Genomic DNA, 18,695 nt, shown 5'->3' on the forward strand with positions numbered 1-18,695 from the left:
ATTTTTTTTTGAAAGTATCAATTCTTCTAGCAATGTTGTGAAGTTTACGTAATTACCAATTGATTAATTAATCCTCAATAACATTTAATCCTACGTATAACATATTTTGATAGCCAATATTATATCAAAAATATATTATAGATAAAATTAATTATGTATTCAATATAACAACTACTTGGTTTTCTTTTCCAACACATTTGATTATGAGTTTGTTACCATCTATTAGCCAATAAACCGTGTAAGCTAAAATCTAATTGTGCATACATGTAAATCACATATATACATATACATATTATATTGTATAATCTCATATTATTCATCATTTATGTTGATATTATTGGTTGTGATTTATTACATTCATTTTAACTTACAATTATGAGCTTACGAATGGTTACATCACGCCAGAGGCTCATACATATACATTTGTCGATAATATATATTATCATACCTAAATTATTCATGTACAGTAGTTAAATCACAGTAATCATACACAATAATATAACACGTATAATTGTTTTTTCTTATTAAAAAATAACACGTTGGATCAATGTAACGCACAAATGTGGAAGCAAAGAATAAATAGCTATTAAAAGTATACACAACTAATAGTTTATTTGTAATATGATAATTACGTAAATTTCTAAAAAATTTGAATTACAAATAAATATTTTAAATGTAATTAATGTACAAAACTTTAAATTACATTTCAAAAACAAAGTATACCATACGTTATTTATTCCAATTATTAATTAAATATGTTATCAAAAGTGTTCACCTTAAAACTACAACTTTTGAATTAACAAGCATACAATTGTTTTAACTTGATTTAATATTTGCCTCAATTATTTAAGAAAGTGGATATGTTCATGACTCAAATAAGATACAAATTTGTGATAAAATAATTAAATAAAAACACTGATTGTAAAAGTAAAATTGTAACCAGTGGATTACAACTACTGGTTACTTTTGTATTTCATTACAACATAGAAATATGATAAGAAACTTAATATGACAAGGTGATAAGTGTTGAGGTTGACAATGCTTAAAGTTTATTCGATATTGGGGTTTAAATTAAACTATCTTTGTGTTTAAAATCAAATGATTTAGGTAAGTTTATTTCTGAAGTGGTTCCATACACTATTACAAATTATACAAATAAACAAAAAAATCTATTTCACATTTGTTTAGAATTTGTATATGCTGTTGATGGCGATGACACTATAAATCTCAATGAAAATGATATATTGAATAATGAAGCTGCTGTTGTTGATGATGGAAAAAATGTGTGCAAAACAAAAAATCCCAAGGGTAAAATATCCAAGAGTAAAACCAAAAAATCAAATTATTTAGGTAAGGAACTATATAAGTTTTTTTTCAAATGTAATTTTATTTTATTTTTATTTTTTAGATGAGTCAGAGTGTTCAGATGACGACCAGGTTTGGGCTCGAAAGACTGGTGTGAAAACTGTAAGACGTGAATATTTAAAACCAGAAGGAGCCACCAACGGATGTATTCATGGTCTTCATGGAATCTATTTTAGATGACTTGGTTTATCAAACAAATTTGTATGGAACACAAAACAACAAAACATTGAGAATTCAAAGAGAAGACATGCTTGTATTTATTGGCATAAACTTTTTTATGGGGTATCACAGTGTTCCATCTTATGAGGACTACTGGAGAACATCACCCGATTTAGGTGTGAAGTTAATTTCAAATGCTATGCCTCGTAATACTTTTGAAAAAATACTTGTTAACTTGCACTGTAATGATAATAAATCATTGCCCCCTAATAACAAGGACAAGTTATTTAAATTGAGACCAATTATAGAAAAATTTAATGTTTCATTAGAAAATAATTTTTTTGGAACAAGAGAAATAAGTGTCGATGAGAGTATGATAAAATTCAAAGGCAAATCAAGTATCAAACAATACAACCCGATGAAACCCATCAAAAGAGGGTACAAAATTTGGAGTATGACGGATCAGAAGGGATATATGTTGGCATTTAAAGTGTATCAAGGCAAGGAAGAAAATATAAGGTCAGAATTTGAAAATTATGGTCTTGGTGAACGTGTCATCCTAGAACTAACCAAATCTGTGTGGAATGAGTACCGTGAAATCTACTTTGATAACTATTTTTCTTCTCCAAAACTTTTACAAAAACTACATGTTGAAAGAACACTTGGTTGTGGGACTATACGATCAAATAGAAAAGGATTGCCTAATAAAATGGTTTTGGACAAAAAAATGAGTAGAGGAGACTCCGATATTAAATATTTAGCAGATGGAGTGTCATTTATAAAGTGGATGGACAATAAAGCTGTTCACTTTATTTCCAACTTTCATGGGTCAGAAATTACAAATGTAAATCGAAAAAATAAAGATGGTTCACCAGTTTCGGTTAAATGTCCAGCTTCAGTATCAGACTACAATAAATTTATTGGTGGGGTAGATCATGCAGACAGGTTACGTGCTCTATACAATATAGAACGAAAATCACGTAAATGGTGGCATAGACTATTCTTCGGGCTGCTGGATATTATGTTTGTTAATTCATACGTAGTATACTGTTCCTCCTTTTTGGGAAAATTTAAGTATTATAATTTAGAATATCTGTCGTTCAAGGGTTACTTACAAAACAAACGCTTGGAAAAAAAAGGCCATCAACTCAAATTGACAAAAATGTTAAAAGGAGAAAAAATCAATTTTCATTACAAGATGTGCGCACTGGTAACAGAGGAATACACTGGCCAACTTTTGTAAAAGAACGAAGAAGGTGTGAGGTATGCAGCTCAAAACAAATAGAGTCTAGACCCTATTCAAAGTGCATGCATTGTAACATACACCTGTGTATCAATGAGAAAAAAAACTGTTTTAATGAATATCATGAAATTTAAATAAATATCTTACCTTTGTATTTGTGTACTCATTTTTTTAAAATTGTAATTGTTTCATTTTTTTTTTACATTTTTTATTAAAATTCCTTAATTTTATAATTATTTTTACATTGCTTGTATGTAAAAAAAAAATGACCTAGATGACTGACGGGACCTTTAAGTCCAGACCATAGAGGACCGACGGGACTTTTAAGTCCCAGGATAAAATAAGGATGAAGGATAAAAAAAAAATATTTTTTTTTTTCAAATCCTATCTTAGAAACAGGAAAAATTTTGAAATTGCCAAAAAAATTGTTACTTTTTCAACGTTATTAAGGTGCTGTCCTGAAAGGGATAATAATATACCATTTATATTTTATATTTATTAATTTGTATAAATAAATTGCATGCACTATAATAATACTTTTATTTCTTCAAAAATACGTATTTACCAAAATGTAAAAGAGAAATAATAATACTCGTATAACAACATGTTTGAAATTAATTTACGCGGCAAATGATTGTAGAAACCCTGACGAAATTCGGCCACCCAGAGCGTTGGTATCGCGGCTCATTTTTCGCTTGCCGTATTAAAGTACGTGTTTACGACGTTTACGTTCGACAGTTCGACTTATATTTAAATAATTTAAAATTTAAATCAATTATTTCAACTATTGATTATATTGTTTATGTTTATTTTATTATAATAACATACTTATTAATTATATTTAGTGATAAATCTGTTGGTTATTTAATAAATTATAAATGGAGAATATTGCAGACGACGAAGATTTAATTAGGTTGGACATGATTGCACATCTCCCAAAAATAACCGAAGTAGGATAAAAAAGAGAGTTCAAACACCGCCACCTGACCCCGCTGACCCTGACCCTGACCCTGACCAACCCACTGCTGCCACCCGATCGCGTACGTGCGTGACATACATTATCAGTTATCATAAATGTTATCAGTTGTCACATGTTATCACTTGTTATTCCGTCGTGGAAAAAACTTCAAAATAACAGATCGGGTATCGAACCCGGACCTACCACCTCCCGTGCGACTTTGTTGCCACCGACTAGGCCAGCAGACCGCATTGTCTTAAATCGTTATTTTCACCTATTTAGCCAGAGTTTGATTATATTTAAAGTTAAGAAGAAGACGAAGATAAAAAATGTATTATAACTATATAATATTATAAAAAGAAACACATTTTATTATAAATGTTAATTATTTTCATCGAATGAGTTGAGGAAGCCGCTGTCCGGAGAATAGACTTCTGACATTTATATTCTCCACCACTATAAATGATTTTATTGTCAGAAAATAATAATACGATATTAAAATTCCTATTAGTGAATAACTCAGTAATGGCCGATTAGTCGCCAGGATGTCGCGGACTCTTAATAGCCGCTATATATATATCAATACTAATAGCTTACACCTGCACACTTAGAACTCTATGGTAGGCTTTTCAATTACCCCACCTGTTAAGCTTCTAGAGGCTACACCCGAGGTCACCGCCACACCTTTCGTACGCATGCGCACTGTAATATTTCATAATTTTCAAAAATGACCTGAAACATCCGTTTAGTACGTCTACAGTCTTAAACCGTTGTACACGTATATTTTTCGTTATCGAACTAAGCCATTAAAATATTGTTAGCAAGTTTTTATTTTACTGTTCAACATTATTTACACGGAACTCATAGTGTTTATTTTTGTTTTGTTACCTTATAAAATTTGAAAAAAATGTTTAAATGCGAGCAGTGTCCATCCACGTTTACGCGTAAGAGTAATTTGACTGCTCACCAAAAAAATCATAATGGTGTTCGTATTTCTTGCACTATTTGCGCGTCGACATTCAGTTACAAGACACATCTCAATAGGCATATGCAAAATGTTCATGGCAAGTATTTATATAATATTATTTAGTATTAATTTATATCTGATGTTCAATATTAATTATATTTATAGGTATCGTTCCGGCTCATCGTCAGCCTGCATCGGTTATTGCTCAACCCACTCGACAGAGTGTTATACAATTCACGCCTCGCGTTGCTCCACAGGGAGACATACAGATTGCCCCTCAAATATTTGTCCCTGATATCCCGGCAGGTGGCTCGAACATGATGTCCGATGACGAGATTTGCATGGCAGCTATGGACGAATTTGAAAAAGCTCAAGACGATAATACAGGTTAGTTTTATTTTTAATATTATAGATGGGATATAATTTTCAAAGATTCGTATAAATCATAAATTTTATTTATATGCTGGTGGGTTGCACCGGTTGATACATTTAATTTTAAACGATACACAAAATTTTTTTACTATTATAAGAAAATTATTTTTTTTTAAATTTTATTTTTAAGTCTCTTATACAACTACGGGCGTAAACGGCAAACGAGTTTCCACCGCCAATACCGCGTCAGCAGCTAGGGCAAAGAAGGCACGCATGAGTCTAGTGCAGTCCTCCGGTTTCGTTGAGATTTCATCCTCATCAAGCAGAAAAATTTTTTTTTTCAAAAATTCAGTTCAATATTTATTTTACAAGCTGTTGCTCGCGTTGCTCCGAATAGGCCTGATGAGCCAAGCGGAGATTTTAACGATGGGTATGATGATCTCTTTATGGATGCTCATGTTTTCGATGAATTCTTATCGCAAATCAACCCTACACATGCGACATGGTCACCAACCCAGTCATTGGTAACATGTAATTTTTAAAATAAATATATATATATTAACAAATTATTATTTATGTATAGCCTATCAGTCCACCATCATCGTTTGACTGTTTAGACGACACAGCTGATGGATTTGATTCAGATAATTATGCACAGCGGCCTCCATGGTATACATCACCAACGAACCTAGTAGCTTATGTAAACGAAGGATCCATTGATTTTGTGTAAAATAAAAACAAGCGTGATATTTAAAAAACAAGTTTTTTTTTTATTAAAATATAAGGTATATAAAAATAATTATAAGCTATTTACATATCATACATACGCCCGCCACCGCCACCACCGCCACCGACGCCGCCGCCGCCTGACACTAGCGCTACCAATGTTTCCCACTTTATATTGTCGATCAAAATCGTTAGTAGCTGAGTATCCGTTCTAGCAGCAAGTCGTTTAAAAGAGTGTTTTAGTGTTTAAAAATTATTTTAATCATGGCTGGATCAATCAGAAACATGGAAACAATTTACCAGAAGAAGAATTTTACATATATTCCACCAACACCGCCTGCAGATCTCATCGACTGTAGCAATTTTACACTAGACTTCACCGGCCGTAAGTTTTTGAATGTAGGTCTTGATCCTACAGATGATTTCAACACTATAGTGCAAATAATAACACCTTCACGATATGTAAATATGTCTACCGAATTTCTAAAACGTATTTTCTCACTTATGGGAAATATATTGTCGTTTATACTCGAGCAACCTAAAAAATACAAGCGAAATTTATTTCTGGAAACAGAAATTATTTCGCTATCTAACATGACGTATCAAGGAGAAAATGTGCTAGTGATTGAGTCGAAAAGACAAGCCGGGTGTCGAATATTGTTAAATAGGACAGATTTAATGAAAATGCAATATTTAGAATGGTCAATTCATGAAACGGTCGTTCGAAAGTCAACCATCATACGGCCAGTTGTCTTACAACAGTTTGAGGTTATTGGAAATTATTTGGACCAGGAATTCACCAATGTGAAATCACCACCGAAAAACAACGATGAAATGATCGTTTTTATCAAAAAATTTAAATGACGATAAAATAATTGGATCAACTCCTAAAGAAGACATGAACTTCATCAGTCAGCTCAAAATAAATGCTACTACTCAATTAGCTGAACAATGGGCGCAACGATGGAATGGTGAAACGTCACCCGAGGTAAACCTTTAAATTATATCGTTTGTAAAAATATTTAACGTATAATTATTATTTTATAGTTATTCGCCGAATCCGAAATGAGGCTCATATCACCCTTGTCGCCACCTCAATACTCAGCCATGTCTCCAATTCTATCACAAGCAGGGGTAATTTATAACTTATTTATATTGAAATAATTTAAGTATTAATTATAATAATTATTTTAGGGGACTGATGAGGATCGTGGAATTGAAGAATTTTTAACACAGGCGACATGGGTACCAACCCAGTCATTGGTAACATTTAATTTTTAAAATAAATATATATATATATTAACAAATTATTATTATTTGTGTAGCCTATCAGTACACCATCGTTCGACTGTTTAGACAATTGTGGGCAGTACCCTCCATGGCATGATAAATACATCGAATCTACAAGTCCCGCAGTTGATGAGAACGACGGGCCGACGTCTTTCAACCACTCGCCATCTATTCTCGACTTCACAGGCGGCAAGCCCACGAAAAAATTAAATAAGCGGAACGCTAAACGCAAATTATTTGAATAATATTGTTTAAATAATTTTTGTGTAAAATAAAAACAAGCGTGATACTTAAACAAGTTTTTTCATTTATTTTTTTTACAATAAGGTTTACAATTTATATTTAAAACAAGGTATTAATTACAAGGTATAAAAATAATTATTAGATCTAAAATATTTACAAGGTTTACAATTTTCTAACATCTCCACTAAACGGATTGTAAGTTATAATCTGGTCATGTAGTATTAAACAATAAGCTGCAGTCTTTTCTGGAATGACGGTGTCTGTTTCAAAGTCTATTCGTAGGTCCACGGTCGATGATTTCACGTTATCATTCTGGTACGACAAATCAACAACGACGATTGGCACATAGTTTTGAAAAATATGTTTTGATAACAATGGTTCACAATAATCTCTCTCGTAATACGATTTTTGAAAGTCTGTATAAGCTTTGTAGAGTATGCTGGTGGTATTATTTTTAAAATCAGCTCGAAAGTCTTCATATGGATACACCTCGGAGTTTAAGTGTACTTTAAGATTTTTTAGTTGACAGTGATCAAATCGCCCAGCGTCGACTTCGATATTGTTTTTTCTACTTGTCTGTAATCCAAACAAAACAAATCTAGGTTTTTCGAGCAAGCTGCTAGACTTTACAGTCCACGAATGAGAAGTGTTTCTAGGGAGCACGGGATACTCGCATAGATCCCAGGTCCTGAACGCACACGACAGTGTTTTACGAGAATCTAATACTTTCAATAACTTTAATTTTTCTTTATCACTGACTTTGATAATAGGCATCTTCCAAGTCACCTTAGTCAGTTCAATAGTAATTTTCTTATTTTTCTCAACGTTTTCGGTGGCTCCGGTACCCACAACATGTATCGCATCGAGATCGGTAGATGCGCGATTTAAAATCAGTTGCTGATTGCAATTGAGTAATATTTTCTTATAATCTTCGCGAAACCCAAATACATGTTTTAGTGGAATGCATCCAGAAAATACGTTGTTGGTCATAAAATTTTTATTATCTTCGCTGTCCATTGCCGAGTCCCAAGCCGCGTTCTCTAACGCATTCAAATCGTTCGGAGTATACGATCAGTATGCTTTCAAACATGATGACACTCCAGGTGATTTCAATTTCTGTATTTCTATCCCGTTTATTTCATATCACATCTCAGAGAATAAAAATGCCAATCCGTTATTTGAAAAACGAACTTCACCAACTGCATCGGCAGGTTTATTTATTTTCCCCTCGATGTAAATATAACTCTCACACGGCAAAGTGTAAGAATCCATGTTTTGAACATTAATTCTAATTTCTTCATTGTACGATAGAGCGGCGCTTGAATACGGTGTGAACGAATGGTAACTCTTTTGAGTTATTTTACAATCGTCGGCATAGTCGGCCGTCACGTCTAAATATGAGTCATCCATCATTGTAAAGAACGAAGAAATGAATTATGTAAAGCATGTAATTTATGTAAAAATAGGTTTTCTGTGGAAAACCATAAAGTAGCAGATCACTCCCACTTATCCGGTCAATTCCGTCAAACATTATGTAATACTTGTAACCTCAAGCTTCAAACGCCTAATTTTGTACCATGCTTTTGACATAATTTGTCCAATTACGATGCTCATTTCATCGTAACCGAGCTAGGATATGACACTAAGACAATTTCAGTCATTCCAAATACTGAAGAAAAATATATATCATTTTTAAAACATGTAAACAACGATTTTTCAATAAGATTCATTGACACATTCAGATTTTTGGCTTCAGGCTTATCGACTCTGTCCTCAAATTTAATTACTCCTGGTTTTGAAAAATTCAGAGAAATTTCTAAAGTTTTTAAATCCGAAGATATGCCTTTTGTTACCCGTAAAGGGGTATATCCTTACGAGTACACTGATGGGTGGAACAGGTTAGAAGAATCATGTTTACCGGAGTACAAAGATTTCTACAGTACACTCACAGAGTCACATATTGAAAACGAAGAGTATAAACATGCAGCAGATGTATGGAACCACTTTAAATGCAAAACACTTGGAGATTATTCGGACTTGTATTTAAAGATTGATGTTTTATTACTGGCAGACGTTTTTGAAAATTTTAGGGATCTGTGTTTGACTACATATCAACTGGACCCTGCATTTTACCACACAGCACCAGGCTTCAGCTTTGATTGTATGTTAAAATACACTTCAATGAAGCTTGAGCTACTCACCGAGTATGATATGTTGTTAATGTTCGAGGAAGGTAAATATTTCGCGATTATTTTTACTATAAAATTTAATTATTTATGGTCATAGGTATCAGAGGTGGATTGACTCAAGCTAGTATGAGATACGCTAAGGCAAACCATGAAAAAACACCTGATTATAACGTAGATAAAAAAAAATCGTGGCTGATATATCAGGATTGTAAGTATATATATTTTATTTTATTTTTTTTGTATTATTAAAATTTTATTTTAGGTAATAATCTCTACGGGTGGGCGATGTCACAGTACATGCCATATGGTGGCTTTAAGTGGGTCAAGCCATCGCTAGATGGTCTAAGTGATTTAAACGAAACATCTCCTATCGGCCGAATATATGAAGTTGACGTCAAGTATCCGGTAGAACTACATGATAAACATAATGACTTACCATTCCTACCTCAAAACAGTGTTCCATCAGGTTCTAAAGTAAAGAAACTCATGGCAACACTAGAATCGAAAAAAAATTATGTGATACATTATCGAAACCTACAGCAAGCTATAGCCAACGATCTCATAGTCGAAAAAGTAAATATATTGTCGTTTATACTTGACATACCTCAAAAATGTTAACATATTAATTTTACTATAGGTGCATAGAGTAGTTCAATTTAATCAATCAGCTTGGCTTGCTGAATATATCAATCTTAATACAGAGTTGCGGAAGAAGGCAAAAAACGACTTTGAAAAGGATTTCTTTAAGCTGATGAACAATGCTATTTTTGGTATGTTAATATAAAATCATAACTAATACTCGTTATATTAATTTCATTTGTCTAGGAAAAACGATGGAAAGTGTAAGAAAAAGAATTAACATTGAACTGGTGTCTAGTGAACAGCGACTACAAAAACTTATTAACAAAACAACCTTTAAACACTGCACTACATACAACGAAAACCTACATGCGGTTACGTTAGAAAATAAAATCATTAATTTTTGTAAACCTATTTATATTGGTAAATATTCACTTTAAATTGACGTATATTGTTAGATTTTAATGTTTCAATTGATTACAGGTTTTGCTGTGCTAGATATTTCAAAGACCCTGATGTACGACTATCACTATAACGTTATGAAAAAACACTATGGCGATAAAATCGAGCTGATGTACACTGACACCGGTAAATTAATAAATTTTAAAAAAAAAAATAGTGATATATCATTAATAATAATAATGTTATCGTAGATTCACTGGTATACTACATTCAGACCGATGATTTTTACAATGATCTGGTGAATAATTCTAACTTGCTCGATCGAATGGACACGTCAAATCTACCCCAGGACCATCCGGGTTACATTGCTGAGAGAAAGAAGATTCCCGGGCTATTTTCTGATGAAACAGATGGGCACATTATGAGAGAATTTATAGCCCTTCGAGCAAAGTCCTATGCATACATTTTGGATGATGAAGAAAAAATCAAAGCTAAAGGCATCCGAGGTCATGTTATTAAAAATCACATGACATTTGAAAATCATAAAAAGTGTTTATTCGGTGAAACTGACTTCGATTTCTACCATCAAAATTTCTCCATTCGATCATTCAATCACCAACTTAATACTATAAAGATGAACAAATTAACTTACAACAGTTTTGATGATAAGATAGTGGTATTGGACGATAAAATACATACCTTGGCTCACGGCCACTACTCTATAGAGTAACCTAACCTGACATATTGAGTATAACAAGTCAATAGACAGCAACGAAAACACATTAACGACAGAAACTTTAAAGGAGCACACAACACAAAAATCTAAGTTTTTAGATTTTTAAAATCATATTCGATTCTAAGCATAATGGTAAAGGTTAGGTTTATACGGTAAAATTTAGGAAGACTAAAAAAATAAAAATAAGCAATTCAGTCATGAACAAAACAATAAAATTAACTTAATCGAAAGCGAATAACTTCATTTTGACGAGAAATACATGATAATTACATAAAACAAATTTTAAAAATTAATTATCAATCGTTTATCGTTATTTCTAATAAGAAAACAAAGTCTTATATTACATTGTCAGTGAGAAACGAAACAAAAATTATATCTTATGCTCAATAAGTGTTTAGTTTAAGATGTTTAATATATATATATATATATATATATAGGTATATGTATTTGTTAATTCAAAAGCAGTTTAATGATGTTTATTTTTTTTTGAAAGTATCAATTCTTCTAGCAATGTTGTGAAGTTTACGTAATTACCAATTGATTAATTAATCCTCAATAACATTTAATCCTACGTATAACATATTTTGATAGCCAATATTATATCAAAAATATATTATAGATAAAATTAATTATGTATTCAATATAACAACTACTTGGTTTTCTTTTCCAACACATTTGATTATGAGTTTGTTACCATCTATTAGCCAATAAACCGTGTAAGCTAAAATCTAATTGTGCATACATGTAAATCACATATATACATATACATAGTATATTGTATAATCTCATATTATTCATCATTTATGTTGATATTATTGGTTGTGATTTATTACATTCATTTTAACTTACAATTATGAGCTTACGAATGGTTACATCACGCCAGAGGCTCATACATATACATTTGTCGATAATATATATTATCATACCTAAATTATCCATGTTCAGTAGTTAAATCACAGTAATCATACACAATAATATAACACGTATAATTGTTTTTTCTTATTAAAAAATAACACGTTGGATCAATGTAACGCACAAATGTGGAAGCAAAGAATAAATAGCTATTAAAAGTATACACAACTAATAGTTTATTTGTAATATGATAATTACGTAAATTTCTAAAAAATTTGAATTACAAATAAATATTTTAAATGTAATTAATGTACAAAACTTTAAATTAAATTTCAAAAACAAAGTATACCATACGTTATTTATTCCAATTATTAATTAAATATGTTATCAAAAGTGTTCACCTTAAAACTACAACTTTTGAATTAACAAGCATACAATTGTTTTAACTTGATTTAATATTTGCCTCAATTATTTAAGAAAGTGGATATGTTCATGACTCAAATAAGATACAAATTTGTGATAAAATAATTAAATAAAAACACTGATTGTAAAAGTAAAATTGTAACCAGTGGATTACAACTACTGGTTACTTTTGTATTTCATTACAACATAGAAATATGATAAGAAACTTAATATGACAAGGTGATAAGTGTTGAGGTTGACAATGCTTAAAGTTTATTCGATATTGGGGTTTAAATTAAACTATCTTTGTGTTTAAAATCAAATGATTTAGGTAAGTTTATTTCTGAAGTGGTTCCATACACTATTACAAATTATACAAATAAACAAAAAAATCTATTTCACATTTGTTTAGAATTTGTATATGCTGTTGATGGCGATGACACTATAAATCTCAATGAAAATGATATATTGAATAATGAAGCTGCTGTTGTTGATGATGGAAAAAATGTGTGCAAAACAAAAAATCCCAAGGGTAAAATATCCAAGAGTAAAACCAAAAAATCAAATTATTTAGGTAAGGAACTATATTAGTTTTTTTTCAAATGTAATTTTATTTTATTTTTATTTTTTAGATGAGTCAGAGTGTTCAGATGACGACCAGGTTTGGGCTCGAAAGACTGGTGTGAAAACTGTAAGACGTGAATATTTAAAACCAGAAGGAGCCACCAACGGATGTATTCATGGTCTTCATGGAATCTATTTTAGATGACTTGGTTTATCAAACAAATTTGTATGGAACACAAAACAACAAAACATTGAGAATTCAAAGAGAAGACATGCTTGTATTTATTGGCATAAACTTTTTTATGGGGTATCACAGTGTTCCATCTTATGAGGACTACTGGAGAACATCACCCGATTTAGGTGTGAAGTTAATTTCAAATGCTATGCCTCGTAATACTTTTGAAAAAATACTTGTTAACTTGCACTGTAATGATAATAAATCATTGCCCCCTAATAACAAGGACAAGTTATTTAAATTGAGACCAATTATAGAAAAATTTAATGTTTCATTAGAAAATAATTTTTTTGGAACAAGAGAAATAAGTGTCGATGAGAGTATGATAAAATTCAAAGGCAAATCAAGTATCAAACAATACAACCCGATGAAACCCATCAAAAGAGGGTACAAAATTTGGAGTATGACGGATCAGAAGGGATATATGTTGGCATTTAAAGTGTATCAAGGCAAGGAAGAAAATATAAGGTCAGAATTTGAAAATTATGGTCTTGGTGAACGTGTCATCCTAGAACTAACCAAATCTGTGTGGAATGAGTACCGTGAAATCTACTTTGATAACTATTTTTCTTCTCCAAAACTTTTACAAAAACTACATGTTGAAAGAACACTTGGTTGTGGGACTATACGATCAAATAGAAAAGGATTGCCTAATAAAATGGTTTTGGACAAAAAAATGAGTAGAGGAGACTCCGATATTAAATATTTAGCAGATGGAGTGTCATTTATAAAGTGGATGGACAATAAAGCTGTTCACTTTATTTCCAACTTTCATGGGTCAGAAATTACAAATGTAAATCGAAAAAATAAAGATGGTTCACCAGTTTCGGTTAAATGTCCAGCTTCAGTATCAGACTACAATAAATTTATTGGTGGGGTAGATCATGCAGACAGGTTACGTGCTCTATACAATATAGAACGAAAATCACGTAAATGGTGGCATAGACTATTCTTCGGGCTGCTGGATATTATGTTTGTTAATTCATACGTAGTATACTGTTCCTCCTTTTTGGGAAAATTTAAGTATTAGAATATAGAATATCTGTCGTTCAAGGGTTACTTACAAAACAAACGCTTGGAAAAAAAAGGCCATCAACTCAAATTGACAAAAATGTTAAAAGGAGAAAAAATCAATTTTCATTACAAGATGTGCGCACTGGTAACAGAGGAATACACTGGCCAACTTTTGTAAAAGAACGAAGAAGGTGTGAGGTATGCAGCTCAAAACAAATAGAGTCTAGACCCTATTCAAAGTGCATGCATTGTAACATACACCTGTGTATCAATGAGAAAAAAAACTGTTTTAATGAATATCATGAAATTTAAATAAATATCTTACCTTTGTATTTGTGTACTCATTTTTTTAAAATTGTAATTGTTTCATTTTTTTTTTACATTTTTTATTAAAATTCCTTAATTTTATAATTATTTTTACATTGCTTGTATGTAAAAAAAAAATGACCTAGATGACTGACGGGACCTTTAAGTCCAGACCATAGAGGACCGACGGGACTTTTAAGTCCCAGGATAAAATAAGGATGAAGGATAAAAAAAAAATATTTTTTTTTTTCAAATCCTATCTTAGAAACAGGAAAAATTTTGAAATTGCCAAAAAAATTGTTACTTTTTCAACGTTATTAAGGTGCTGTCCTGAAAGGGATAATAATATACCATTCATATTTTATATTTATTAATTTGTATAAATAAATTGCATGCACTATAATAATACTTTTATTTCTTCAAAAATACGTATTTACCAAAATGTAAAAGAGAAATAATAATACTCGTATAACAACATGTTTGAAATTAATTTACGCGGCAAATGATTGTAGAAACCCTGACGAAATTCGGCCACCCAGAGCGTTGGTATCGCGGCTCATTTTTCGCTTGCCGTATTAAAGTACGTGTTTACGACGTTTACGTTCGACAGTTCGACTTATATTTAAATAATTTAAAATTTAAATCAATTATTTCAACTATTGATTATATTGTTTATGTTTATTTTATTATAATAACATACTTATTAATTATATTTAGTGATAAATCTGTTGGTTATTTAATAAATTATAAATGGAGAATATTGCAGACGACGAAGATTTAATTAGGTTGGACATGATTGCACATCTCCCAAAAATAACCGAAGTAGGATAAAAAAGAGAGTTCAAACACCGCCACCTGACCCCGCTGACCCTGACCCTGACCCCGCTGACCCTGACCCTGACCCTGACCCTGACCAACCCACTGCTGCCACCCGATCGCGTACGTGCGCGACATACATTATCAGTTATCATAAATGTTATCAGTTGTCACATGTTATCACTTGTTATTCCGTCGTGGAAAAAACTTCAAAATAACAGATCGGGTATCGAACCCGGACCTACCACCTCCCGTGCGACTTTGTTGCCACCGACTAGGCCAGCAGACCGCATTGTCTTAAATCGTTATTTTCACCTATTTAGCCAGAGTTTGATTATATTTAAAGTTAAGAAGAAGACGAAGATAAAAAATGTATTATAACTATATAATATTATAAAAAGAAACACATTTTATTATAAATGTTAATTATTTTCATCGAATGAGTTGAGGAAGCCGCTGTCCGGAGAATAGACTTCTGACATTTATATTCTCCACCACTATAAATGATTTTATTGTCAGAAAATAATAATACGATATTAAAATTCCTATTAGTGAATAACTCAGTAATGGCCGATTAGTCGCCAGGATGTCGCGGACTCTTAATAGCCGCTATATATATATCAATACTAATAGCTTACACCTGCACACTTAGAACTCTATGGTAGGCTTTTCAATTACCCCACCTGTTAAGCTTCTAGAGGCTACACCCGAGGTCACCGCCACACCTTTCGTACGCATGCGCACTGTAATATTTCATAATTTTCAAAAATGACCTGAAACATCCGTTTAGTACGTCTACAGTCTTAAACCGTTGTACACGTATATTTTTCGTTATCGAACTAAGCCATTAAAATATTGTTAGCAAGTTTTTATTTTACTGTTCAACATTATTTACACGGAACTCATAGTGTTTATTTTTGTTTTGTTACCTTATAAAATTTGAAAAAAATGTTTAAATGCGAGCAGTGTCCATCCACGTTTACGCGTAAGAGTAATTTGACTGCTCACCAAAAAAATCATAATGGTGTTCGTATTTCTTGCACTATTTGCGCGTCGACATTCAGTTACAAGACACATCTCAATAGGCATATGCAAAATGTTCATGGCAAGTATTTATATAATATTATTTAGTATTAATTTATATCTGATGTTCAATATTAATTATATTTATAGGTATCGTTCCGGCTCATCGTCAGCCTGCATCGGTTATTGCTCAACCCACTCGACAGAGTGTTATACAATTCACGCCTCGCGTTGCTCCACAGGGAGACATACAGATTGCCCCTCAAATATTTGTCCCTGATATCCCGGCAGGTGGCTCGAACATGATGTCCGATGACGAGATTTGCATGGCAGCTATGGACGAATTTGAAAAAGCTCAAGACGATAATACAGGTTAGTTTTATTTTTAATATTATAGATGGGATATAATTTTCAAAGATTCGTATAAATCATAAATTTTATTTATATGCTGGTGGGTTGCACCGGTTGATACATTTAATTTTAAACGATACACAAAATTTTTTTACTATTATAAGAAAATTATTTTTTTTTAAATTTTATTTTTAAGTCTCTTATCCCTTTTGGTACTAGCGGGACGTTTGAGTCCCGGACACTTTAATCGGTAATAGAAAATATATGCTTTTAGATATCGGTATGTTCTGGCCTGGCGGGACATCTGAGTCCCGTCTAATATACGTTGAAAAAAAAAAAGTGAAATATACTTATTCATAGACTATTTATTTTACACTGTAACAGGGGAAACCCAACCGTACTCTTATCTGCCAGCAATTGTATTTTTCTAGTTATATTCTACGTATATAATCTGCTTGCAGACGACGCTAATCGTTTGTTTATTTTTCAATACTTCTCAATAATGAAATAAAATATGATTGGTCGTCATATTATCAATATTTACGAAATTAATCAACATTTTTGTCGCGGGACTCATATATCCCGTCAGTATTAGTCAGTCGTAAAACACCCGATCGTGTGTTCGCAATATAATATAATATAATTTAGTCTTCCGTACGCACGTCTCGTATATTTCGTCGTCAATTTTTATCGTAAAAATATTTGTTCGAATTATTTTTTTTCAAAATGAGTGCAAGTAAAAAAGATCAAGATATCGAAGATTGGCTATTAATGGATGTTCCGGATGATCCAGAATCTGAGGACGAATACGATGTAGATGATGGTGATACCGACGAGCAAGCCCAACAAGAGGTAATTGAATTTGGTAATTTTTTTTTGCAAAGTGAATGTGAAACCGGTAAAGATGACAAAGAACCATTAATAATTGATAATTCGGATGTTATTATTTTTGATTTTCCGGAATTTGACTTTTCCCATCAAACCGAGGACGTAAGTCTAAAAACCACTAATACACCAAACTGTTCTAGAACTTTGAGACCACGAGTATCAAATTCAACTAATTTGTCCAATAAATCTATTTCTGACCATGTTATACTTGATAATACACGCACACCAGAACATATCGATAATAATACGACTATAGAATTTGCTGTTAATAATACTCCAGATCCTGTTGAAGTTAATAGGCAATGGCGTAAAAAAAATGAAATTACAGCAGCTTTACCAGATTATGAAAAAAGTTTAGGTTACAACCAAGTGATGTTTGGTAACTGTAAAACGGCAACGGATATATTTTTAAAACTTATTAATCCTATCATAGAAAATATTTTGGACCAAAGTAATCTGTACGCAACTCAAAAAAATAAAAATCTCAAACTACGAGAAAATGAACTACTCTCTTTTTTTGGAATTAATTTTTGTATGGGGTATCATAAACTACCTTCATATAAACATTATTGGAAGGGGGCCAAAGATTTAAATGTGCCAGCTATTTCTGAAGTTATGACAAGAGATCGATTTGTAGAAATACTATCTAATATTCACGTCAATAATAATGAAAATATTCCTCAGAACAATAAAGATAAATTGTTCAAATTACGTCCTATGATAAATAGTTTGAACCAAATATTTTTTGAGTCTTCATCTGGAACACGTGAACTTAGTGTTGATGAGTCTATGATTAAATTCAAGGGTCGCAGTACGTTAAAGCAATATAACCCAATGAAACCAATAAAAAGGGGTTACAAATTGTGGTGTATTGCAGACCAGAACGGATATATTATGAAATTTTCGGTGTACCAAGGAAAAAACGAAACGTTAGAAAAAGAGTTCGAGAACACTAATTTGGGAGAAAGAATTGTATTGCAGTTGACAAAACCATTTTGGAACGAATCTAGACTTG

At 31.9% G+C, this 18,695-nt stretch overlaps 2 protein-coding genes and 1 pseudogene across 2 annotated transcripts; 2 read left to right on the forward strand and 1 right to left on the reverse strand.

Annotated features, from left to right (window-relative positions):
- Nucleotides 1-5,813: 5,813 nt before the first annotated feature.
- Nucleotides 5,814-11,503, reverse strand: LOC149060499 (uncharacterized). Its single transcript, XM_089216833.1, has 2 exons — nt 6,091-11,503; nt 5,814-6,001 (listed from the first exon to the last, which is right to left on the reverse strand). The coding sequence occupies exon 1, from the start codon at nt 8,338-8,340 to the stop codon at nt 7,486-7,488; it is 855 nt and encodes a 284-aa protein (XP_089072959.1). The 5' UTR covers nt 8,341-11,503; the 3' UTR covers nt 5,814-6,001; nt 6,091-7,485.
- Nucleotides 5,937-7,325, forward strand: LOC149060500 (uncharacterized; annotated as a pseudogene).
- LOC149060501 (uncharacterized) lies at nt 10,209-11,223 on the forward strand. The gene is made up of 4 exons (XM_089216841.1): nt 10,209-10,282; nt 10,338-10,514; nt 10,575-10,679; nt 10,745-11,223. Exons 1-4 carry the CDS (start codon nt 10,264-10,266, stop codon nt 11,221-11,223), a joined length of 780 nt encoding a protein of 259 aa, XP_089072967.1. The 5' UTR covers nt 10,209-10,263.
- Nucleotides 11,504-18,695: the final 7,192 nt, after the last annotated feature.

The sequence above is a fragment of the Diuraphis noxia genome, unplaced genomic scaffold (genome assembly GCF_037042655.1).
Source record: "Diuraphis noxia isolate RWA-SAM2 unplaced genomic scaffold, SU_Dnox_SAM2 contig0001, whole genome shotgun sequence".
NCBI lineage: Eukaryota > Metazoa > Arthropoda > Insecta > Hemiptera > Aphididae > Diuraphis > Diuraphis noxia.

Bases quoted from the DNA above. Each gene is read 5' to 3' on its own strand.
- LOC149060499 (XM_089216833.1), bottom strand. From the start codon at position 8,340: ATGGACAGCGAAGATAATAAAAATTTTATGACCAACAACGTATTTTCT.
- LOC149060501 (XM_089216841.1), top strand. The intron at 10,515-10,574 runs GTAAATATTCAC...AATTGATTACAG, and splicing joins TTGTAAACCTATTTATATTG to GTTTTGCTGTGCTAGATATT. The intron at 10,680-10,744 runs GTAAATTAATAA...ATGTTATCGTAG, and splicing joins GCTGATGTACACTGACACCG to ATTCACTGGTATACTACATT.